The following is a 10,471-nucleotide window of genomic DNA, read 5'->3' as shown; positions in this document are numbered from 1 at the left end:
ATGTTGGTGGTCTAGGAAAAGAAACTATTGGAGTTTGAAGAGTGAAGAGTGATGGGGGAAAGTCACCTAAGAACTACAATATCACATGCTGTAGTTTGGAGTCGCATAGTGGACTCTTTCTCCTTATCCCCCGGGCTTAGTGGGGCTAGGAGCTTCTTTAAATCTCGCACTTTGCCTAAATACACCGCCGTGTGGGGCTGTAACGGGAAAGGGGACCGAACCGTTTAACGTATTGGGGGGGGGGGTCTTCTCTCGTTATAGCGCTAAATTGAGCAAGAGTGTTCTTAATTTTGACGTTGAAATTGTTTCGTTTCTCTAACTGGTCTAAATTATGGTATGCATTCTGCGTTAGCAATTTGATGTGCAGATATGTATGTTTAACTTCAGTAGAACTATGATTGGGTTTAAGTCAACATGTGCTCACTCGTGTAATGTTGACCATCAGGATCTGGTTAATTTATTCAGCCCAACTTAGCCATAATATAATAAGCTCATTATAAGTTTGTTATCCGAAATCATATTGGCTGTTGGTTATATTTTGATTTCTTGCATCTTGATGTTAATCTGTGGCGCTTGTTCTTGTCCACTGAAGAATGCGCATAGATCGAATTTTTCTTCAAATATTGTTGAAGCCCAATGTTCTCAATGTATATGAAGCACTGGTCGTCATTGAGTGCATTTTCGGGCCGTTTATAGGAGCGTATCAGCCTTATATTGCACTTCCTGACTATTTCGATTCGAGTTATTGAACGCTTAATTCAATTCCGAACTGGCTCGTACTTTGAAGACGCACAATTTTTAAACCGCAAACATCTTTACCTTTAAGATCTCACTAACTAACTACATATTGTCATAACAAAGAGAATCATGACTACTTCAGCGTCCGACAAGCAAAAATCGACAGAACCTGTAACCAAGACTGAAAATTCAGAGACTGTAACTAAGTACTCACGTTTACCTGAAACTAAGAACTCACCCGTTAGGCGAAATAATCGTCGACCTCAAAAATCCTTTCAAGGCTCAAATGTGAGTGGTCCTATATTTCAGTACTTTATGACGGGAGACGACGCTCAAGTTGCTACAACTCCCACTAAAAAGAGACCTTCACTGGGCTCGTTAAGCGATGTGGGAAGCAGCTTTGATGGGGAACTTCCAGAACAGAGTCCAAGAAAGATGACCATATGTGAGGCGATTGATGAAAAGTTTTCTCCTGTAAATTATTCAGCGTGTAGTTTTACGTCGATCGGCTTGTCCCCAGTGAAGCACGATAAAGATGGCACAGTAAGAGTGCCGTGGACTCTTGTTCTGGAGGATAGAAACATTGCTTTTGCGGGAGATTCAGACACACTGTGTAAATATTGCGGAAATGTGCGAGATCTGGATCTGTCGCATAACGATCTGCAATCTTGGTCAGAGGTTCGTTAAACTTCAATTTTCGGCATTCAAATTTTTATTTTTTTTAATGGATCGTGGAGAAAAAACTGCATCATTTTCTTGCTCCGATAATCTTATTTTGGCTTTATCATAAAAAGATTTGGACCAAAGGAACACTTAACAATTTTGAAAAATTTGAAAAGGAGCTGTAGTGGAACACTAGATGAAGGTGAGTTTTTGTAGTTGTGTTTTGAACAGTCAAGAAACCAGACGCCAGATCAGTAATTAATTAAAGGACCACATTAGAACTGTATGTTTTTTAAATCATAATGAAGCTAACTTCATAATAGAAGTTTAATGAAAGAAAAAATAAATCACGTCCTCAAAGTCATCTTTGTTTTTCTCTTGACTCTTAAGTCACCTGCAGGATAAACATTGCGTGGTTAATTGACGAATCAAGCTTTTTATACTTTTCATATATTTAAAAGTGTAACGAATTGTCAAATATTCCATAGTTAAATCATTTTCATTTTCAGAAAATTTGATAATTTGGTATATTTCATTCAAACATTTTAAAATGATTAGTTTTTCTGCTGGTAATTCATTTAAGGCATGGAAAACGCGTAGAACGTTTATTTTTTGTTTCTGCCAGGCAGCTAGTTTACAAATCACTTGTAGTTTGATCATATCTATTTCATGTTTTCACTGTTTGGTTCTAAAAACCAGAGTTTCTTATTAAGGTCAGATAATTTTAACCCCGAACGAAATCAGCATTTTCTTGGAATACGATTTGTGGTCATCTTGTGGTTTTTATTTGCATTGTCATGCATATAAATTTTTATTAGATTTGCGGTCCAAAATAAATCTTGTACGTTCCGCAGATCAGGAATGATCGATGGGCGGAATTTTGTAAAAGGTTTCAATCTTTTTTTGCTTTATTGCCAGTTTCGATACTTTATTGAATCATTTCTGGTTAACAAAAGACCAATGTTTTACTGTTTAATGCTTTTAATGTTTAATGATTTTACTGTTTGTTGCTTTTTAGGTTCTGATTTGATTTGCCTGGCTAAACAAATTAGTTAAAAGTAGTAGATACAATTCAGTTGATTTTTTTCCTTTCACTTTATTTTCACTTTCAGCTTTGTAGTGGTTTTCAGACTATAATGAGCTTCATGTTTTTGCTGAATGATTTTTCATTGGAATTGAACAATAACAATCAAATTGTTAGTTCTGACTCCGCGGAGTTTAATTGATAGCTGTAATAATTTACTTTGAGGATTTTTAATTGCCTTTTTAATTGGACCACATTTTCATACATTTAAATAGTCCTTTTTTCGGATTTTGTGAATGTTCAATTGGCTGGGTACTCTAGCTAGCTTGTCAACCGTTGTCTTTTCGCCAATTCATTGATATTTTGATTCCTTGTCTTGGAGAAATTTTTAAGAAATTTTTAAGTAGACTTGTTCTGACCCACTTGTGGGGGGAGGAACTATATACTCAAAAGGGGTTTTTTGTTCAGACAATTTTGACGGATCGATGTATTCATCGTAGAGAGTTGAGACTGATATCCTTAGAAAGCCCGTCCAGCGTAGAATTTGTATTTTAGACGGATTTTGTGATTTTCGTTTTTACAGAGAGTTATCAAGGTTTAAAGTTATGGGAAAAGTAGAATGAATTCCGTTGTTTTTATTCAAATTTACCGTATTTTTTGAACAAAATTTGATCAATTTTGCAACAATTTGTTAATGTTTTTATGAACAATGTTTTGGGAAAAGGTTTGAGGATAGAGAAGATTCGCCAATTTGTTTAATCCGAATTTTCTGGTGAATATTTCTGCGAAATTATTCGAGTTTGATACTTAAATCAAAAAAGTCGCTTTTAAAAACAAAATTCGCTTTTGTATCCTACTTGGTTTAAATTTGCAGGAAGATGTAGAGACATAACATCATAATCTTTCAGAACTCCAAAAAAGGATAGCTGTACATTGGCTACCTATAGGAGATGTCTGGAATAAAATGTTTGCCGGTTTTTCGAAAAATAAACCTAATAATTTTTAAAAATTCATGATTTGTTCGTGGTTTGAAATATTTCATTTGCTAATTGATCTATTTTGCAAAAATATGGACTAATTAATTTTTTTTGTAAGAAAATCAGGGCGAGGTTTGGTCTTATGATGGATTCTTACAATATTTATTCTGATAATATTAGGGCGCGGTCTTTTTGAAAATGTTTTATGTTTTCTTAATTTTATTTTTGTTGATTACTGACGAGAATGGCTTCAAATCATGGCCCAATCCATGAAAGATCCTATTTACAACAAAATAAAGCCGTATGAGAATATGGTTAGTCGTCAGAGAAATGCTCATAGTTTGTATGGCTTTGACTGTGTATTTTCATAAAATTTAATTGATTCCTTTCTGTTTTGAATTAATTTCATTCCTTTTGCAGCCTCATGACTACGTCTTGTTAAATAGAAATTCAATTGTGTGTTCTTAGGTAGTTGCAGGTAAGCCTATGCAATGCCTCCAGTTGTTTCTAATGTCTCTTATGACTTTGAATATATTTGTTTTAAGAGAATGTCAGTGAAATTTTAAAATAGTTCATTTTCTGAATCTTATCTCTGTCCACATGTAGCTTAATTTCAATATATACCGGGCAAAACTTATTCCAGATGAAGGGGAAAAAATTTTTTGGTAGTATATTTATATTTAAATAGTGGTTTTATGGATTTATTACTACGAAATGTCATGAAAGGTTTGTCAATTTTTGCATATTTTCCTGTATTTGAGGTAATTATTTATTCTTTTTTCAGCTTATCAAATTAAGCATAGCTCTAATCGGCATTGAAAGAACGCGCAAAACAACCCTGTTTAACGATTTCAGTGAATAGGCTATAGTTTCAGTGGCTGCGAATCCATGCTCTCCCAATATTTTTTAGGATTTTTTTGTTTTTGCCTCATTGCCGTTTTTTGTCGATTGGCATATTCATGACAATCAGAGGTCTTGATTGCTTCCACGGATATTTAACAGAATCTTTTTACTGATTTCAGTTTATAGCTAATGGTTTATAAGACTTACCATTAATTTTTTTTAGAGAAATATGGGAAAAACGAAAATAGTTTCTTTAAAGAAATTAATTGAAAGACTTAAAAACCGTTAGCTATGAACTGAAATCGTCAAACATTTTCAGGTAAACACCCGTGGAAGCAATCAAGGCTTTTGATTGTCATGAATATGCCGAAAGACATCAAAAAGAACGACAATTAGAGGAAAAAGTCATAATAAATTTCGCGAGAGCACGGATGCACAGCCGTTGAAACTATAGGCTTTTCACTGAAATCTTAATCTTTGTCGTCAACAAGTAATTAAGTCTTATTATTGACAATATCGTGTTTTCGATACCGGTCAATATCTGTGGTTCTTTTTGTTGTCTTTTCCAAAATGACCCTTTGTCTAAAACACCCAGTTGATATCAAGGGACCCAAGCAATTTATTGAATCCTTTTCGTCATTTCAAAATTTTAAATTGTTTTTACTGTATTATAGATAAAATGGCTTCAACACTGTGGCTTCGATAAATTGTTTGAAATTTTGAGTTCTGTCCTTATTTGCTGTTTTTGGTCGTCCTATGATTGGGTCTCAATGATAACGGGCACAACTGGCTTGCTGATCAGTTGCAAATTGGCTTTTTTTGTTTTAAGTTAAAAGCTTTTGGGTTGTTTGAATTTTTCAAAATATATATAATTTTTAAAAAATCAGTGGATTTTTGAGCTTTGTCACTTTAATCTTATTTGTTGCGATATTGTAGCTTGGTCTCTGTTACGACAGGTTGCATCCTATTTCCAGTAAACCAAGATCCAATCGTTATAATAATTTTTTTCAACTAATGGTTTCTTGGCTTTGGTACTACGTATTTTCATAAGAAAAGTGTGATTTTTGGTTATTTGCCCATTCTGAGTTTTTTGTTTCCTTTCCATATTATCAAACTAATGGGGTCGCCCAATTGACGTTGAAAAATTGTGAAATTAACGATGTTATATTTTCATCATTAATTTATCCGACGATAGTCGGTTGTTTTATTATAATAATATATATCGATACTGATTTATATGCCAGTGCGTTGCATGGATGCCGACGCTTATTCGCATAGCTGAGCATTTGAATATATCTGTTATTCAATACACATCTTAGTATGAGTTTAACTTTTCATTTTTAAAAAAGCTTGCTAGTCCTCCACGTTTAGAGCCATATTTGCCATCATATGCCGTGTGAAGCATAACGTCTGATGCTCATTAGATGACATGCAATATTTTATTCGGAATATTTCAGCTTGATTTAACATTAAAACTCAAGCAATTGAGTTGAGCTGTAATGTGATTCCTGAGTTATCATTTCGTGAAATTTAACGAAATTCATCCAACTGAATACTTGTAGGTTACGTATTCTAGTCGGAACCTATGCAAGTTGTATAAATTTGGAGATATGTTCTGGCCGCAATTTGCGTTTCTGTAGCCTCATTTAAATAGTAATACAATGAATGCAAATTGTCTTCTTAATTTGATTGAAGCAATAATACAATCAAACAACTACTTTACACTTTTGAATTGTACTAAACGTGCAAAGTAGCGTATAAACTAATTGTTAACAAACGTATGCATTCTGAAATGAATTTTTTTTATTAGTGACGCGTTCTTTTTATTTTCAAACAAAACTAATCAATTGGCAGAAGACTTACAATCTTCAGCTGCAGTCCCTATTTTCACCATATAAACTTGTCTCCTCAATTTACTGTCGAATTCGTTAGCAAATACCTTTGAAATTGACCTTGGCCAGCGTAACTTTCAACAAGGGAAACCGACAGTCTCTTTCGACAAGATCTCTACAGTCTTCGAATTAAGACGTCTCGTTTTTCTGTTGTTCAGATTGTTGTTTTTTGTAATATTTGGTGTCGGTCTGTCGCAATAATTTCCTACCAAATTTCATATACGATGCAGTTTTAACGATAGGTATCTTAAACAGCACGAAGATGTTGAAGAACTATCTTTAATCTCGGAATTCTTAACATAAGCAGGAATGTATATCCCTCAAAGTGAGTAACAGAACCGCATTGGAAGAAGACTTCATCAAATCTGCGATTGAATTCAGCCTAGCTTCATATTTTTGGAAAATTTTGTTCTCTGGAAATTTATTGGTTTAATATCCCTCTGCAAATAATTTTTAAACAAAATGTCAAGGAAATGCTTACCAATTGTCAGTAGGGAACGGTTTTTTGTTTTGTGCATTCGTAGCTCTTGTTTGTAATTGATCTCGAACAAAGTTGAACGCAATTATTGTAAGCGCCTGTGTTATTTTTTTTCGCTGAGTGTTTTTTAAACTTTTTGAGTGACTTATACGTCATTGACTTGCGTTTTGCGTGATCTCACTCATTCACCATTTTACGCAGTTGAACTCTATGGGCTGCAGTTTATTTTCTACAAGTCAAATGAAAAGTGCGACGAAATTGGTTTCATTTTTTTCGTCAAATCTTAATGTTATATAACCTCTAATGCTGTCATTTTAAGCACCTGAGTAATTCTTAGTCCTCTTCACATCCTGGAGGCTTGCCTCCTCTTCTGCTGCTCCTACTCATCATCCTTCCTCCCCCTCCTCATCCTCCTCCTTTTTCTCCCCCGATGCAATAGACTAGAGCTTCCACTAGCAATTCGAGAGCAATTCTTCCAAAGTTAGTCGGTTGTTTTTTTAATGCCTCCGAATGCGCTCAGCTATTCGTAATTTGTAATTGCCTTCTTTGGTAATCTGCCAATATTTGTCGTTTTTGTGTCTGCGGCCAAACTGATTTGAAAAAGGACTGCAAATCAGCATTTGCCCTGTTTTGCCAATTACAAAAGAATTCACAATTGATTCCGTCTATCTTAACAATCCAAAACAAGAGGGCTCGTGTGAATCTCTGCGTAGCACAGAACGCAACAACATACCTCTCAAGTTTGTCAAAAAAGAGTTTTAATTGCTATCGGAGATTAGGTGTCTTTGGATTATTCTAAAGCTTCTAGAATCTGTTTCTTGATGCACTGATCTCAGGTAAGAAAAAACAATCGAAGCAACGAAACTGGCGACCAGAGTGAAAGATCTACAAAATTATGAAAGCTGCATTTTTTTGTATTACTGAACGGCTTATTCCCAACTTAAAAACTGTTTTTTTAAATTAGCAAATAGTCAACGAAAAGTGGAATATGGAAATTGTGATAGGGGTTAAATCAAAAAGCTTTCGGGAAAAACTTTGGATACAGACTTATTGTTTTCAAAAAGATTCGCTTTTGTAAATGTATCACGGTTAACACATTTTGCACCAACCGCTTGCTACCACCCTCAATTTAAAAAGAATCCAACTGATGGAAACTGTATTGTCTTTGAAACACAGGCGCCAATAGTTGATTAATTGCTCTCAAACGAAATTTGTGCCAATTATATTAGTCCTGTTGGTCTTTTTATGCGATTTTTCGCTTGACCGATTTTTATCGTCTGACCCATTTGGCTTTTCGTCCTCAAAAACAGGATAAACAGGTAGCGCCCGGCGGGCATTAAGTTCTCTTAGAGACTTTCAGCTTACTAATCTCCAAGTATGCGATTCACAAACTGTTTTGGAAACTTATACGTATGGTGTGATGGGCAGTTCTTAGAAGTTGGCCCCCAACCCCTTCCCCCCCATTCACCCCCCATCACCCCCCGATCCCTGCCCCTGGACTTCGTTAGAACCCCGTGCAGCCATTGACCCTCCTCCAAAAGTTGCCCCCACCCCATCAGCACACCTTGATGAACCCCCCCCCCCTGCGCTCACCTCACGCCCTTTCGATTGAGCTAAAGCTAGCCTCACTAAACCGTGGCTAGCTACTGACGAAGCCAACTGGTCGTTTGAGATCAGTTCGCCCGACGTTAGTCGGTTGTCTTCAAGTTTTATGCAAAAAGCAGTTGGTAAAATTAACAGTCGACAATTTTAATCTAATTGCCAAATTAGAGTAACAGCAGACCTCTAAATCACAATATGATTTTAGTAAAAGTTTTGAAGCCATGTCTTAGACCCTTGCAAATGATGGCGATGAATAAAGGCAGCAAGCAAGCATCGTGGATGACATTTTTGTTACCCTCCGAAGGTACCACAATATTTATTTGCATTCCTTCTATTTTACGTCTTTCTCATGTTTTCGATTTTTAGTGGACTCCAAAGTCCAATTTTGGCTTCTATTTTATTCTTAGTTAATGAAATAATTTGAAGTAGGATTAAAAGTTCGTTCATTCAGAAAGAATTTAGAAGCATTTATCTGTACAAAAGCGACACCACAAATTTACAGTTGGAATTTTTATAGGATTTTTTTCTGTGACGTTGCGAGTATTCATCAGCTGTAGAAAACGGAACTCTTAAATTGAATATAAAACATTTGCTCGATCACATTTTGGAACTTGTAAAAAAAGAGAAATTGGTACAAAAACGCTTCAACTCAAAATCTTTTATCAATAAGTCAGTGAAAAATTGTTTTTCTCTGTTTCAAAAATAGTACTCTATTTTATGAATTTTAAGTCTCCTGAATATTACCACTTGAATGAAATTCCTCGAGTAATGGAAGAGATTGGTTTGCAGTCTAATTTGACAATCGCGAGAGTTAGAGTTCGAAAAAGAGAATCTGGGAATCTGTGAGCTCCTTGTTATATTTTTTGAGTTACCGCGTATGTTGTAAGAGATCAGTTCGATGTTTATTTTGACTACGCGAAAATTAAAAATAGTGTAAGTTTTCTTTTTTGTCATTCGAAATTTATTTAACTATTCTGATTGTTTGAACCCCGTGATTCGTTTTCAGCTTCAATCCGAGATCAGTTTTAATGTTGTTTTGACAAAATGAGAAAAGAGAAAGCTAGAGTAAAAATTTTCCTGATGGTTTTTGATAAACATTTGTTTGAGTTTTTGGCGAGTTATGTACCTCAATACATCTTTAAAATTTCAAGAATGACAAGTTTATATAATTGTTGTTTTTTAGGAACAAAGGACTTTGTGTAAATTAACTTCAGAAATTGGAAAGATCGTTAGGGTAAGATAGTTAATCGTTGTATTTTTTTTCAGATTGTTTTTTGAATTTGTATTCTCCTATTTTGTGAATCCTATAGTGTTTTCAAAATTTCAACGAGACACTTAAATACTGGAGCGGGACAGTTAGATTGTTGTTTTTGAATCTACAGAAATAAAAGGATGGGTTCAACAATTTTTCCATGTCTTGTTTTCAGAATTCTTTTTTCAATTGCATCATGATTTTTTTTTCAGGTAGTTCAGTTTTTGGTGAAATAGTGAATGATTTCAAAAAATTGTAGATACAAAATACACCAACAAGAGCAATAGGGATTTTTAAAACTTGATATTGATTTATTAAGTGTTCTGGGTTTTTTATGGTTAAATAGTTTGTTAAGGTACGACATTTAGGAATATTTCCGATCTAACGAAAATTAGCTTTAATTAAATTATGGATTAAAGCTTTATTATTTCCCATTGCCATAGGATGTTTTCCTCTGCATTCTCATTTGTGATTGTTTTATTTTTCCTTTTCGACTTTCCTTCGAAACGTTAAAGTGTCTCCGCGTGTTCAAATAGAAATTTTTAAGTGAATAAAAGAATAGAAACTAGACTCTGGGCTACTAATTGACGATGCGTGAACAAGAAAGGAATCTTATACTGGAGGTAAAAGAGGTCTTGCATATATATTCCCCTATTTTTTTTAAAAAAAAATGGAACAACAATCGCTTTAAAAGAATAGTTGAACTCGTTCTCTTTTGAGCCCTAGCTCTAGCTCTGGGCCTATAATCTCGAGAACTCCAAATCGATAAGTTTTCATAAAGGCTTATTAATGAGAGAGTTCTTCTAGCGAGAAAATTTATTCGGAATAGATTTTTCGTGAGTATAAGGGGTCCCTACCAAGAGGTCCTTCAAAATGTTAGCAAATGTTTTTAATACGTTTCAAATACCTGCAAAAATGGTGGCCATAGAGAGGCTCGAACTCTCGACGCTCGCGTTATTAGCACGATGCTCTAACCGACTGAGCTATACGGCCGTGTTTCTG

At 34.8% G+C, this 10,471-nt stretch overlaps 2 protein-coding genes and 1 non-coding gene across 3 annotated transcripts in view; 2 read left to right on the top strand and 1 right to left on the bottom strand.

Moving 5' to 3' along the window:
• LOC142338501 (CAAX prenyl protease 1 homolog) overlaps positions 1-10,471 on the top strand; it is a 447,656-nt gene that overhangs the window by 233,430 nt on the left and 203,755 nt on the right. The window lies entirely within an intron of this gene.
• LOC142338434 (tubulin-specific chaperone cofactor E-like protein) overlaps positions 444-10,471 on the top strand; it is a 40,391-nt gene continuing 30,363 nt past the window's right edge. Inside the window, exon 1 of the mRNA XM_075388197.1 lies at positions 444-1,416. Coding sequence (XP_075244312.1) covers positions 868-1,416 — 549 coding nt within the window. The 5' untranslated portion in view covers positions 444-867. The remainder of the gene's footprint in view (positions 1,417-10,471) is intronic.
• Trnai-aau (transfer RNA isoleucine (anticodon AAU)) lies at positions 10,389-10,462 on the bottom strand. Its single transcript has one exon. It is a non-coding gene; the product is annotated as a tRNA-Ile (tRNA).

This window comes from Convolutriloba macropyga, chromosome 1 (genome assembly GCF_964194025.1).
Source record: "Convolutriloba macropyga chromosome 1, txConMacr16.3, whole genome shotgun sequence".
NCBI lineage: Eukaryota > Metazoa > Xenacoelomorpha > Acoela > Convolutidae > Convolutriloba > Convolutriloba macropyga.
This window is presented reverse-complemented; position numbering and strand designations above follow the sequence as displayed.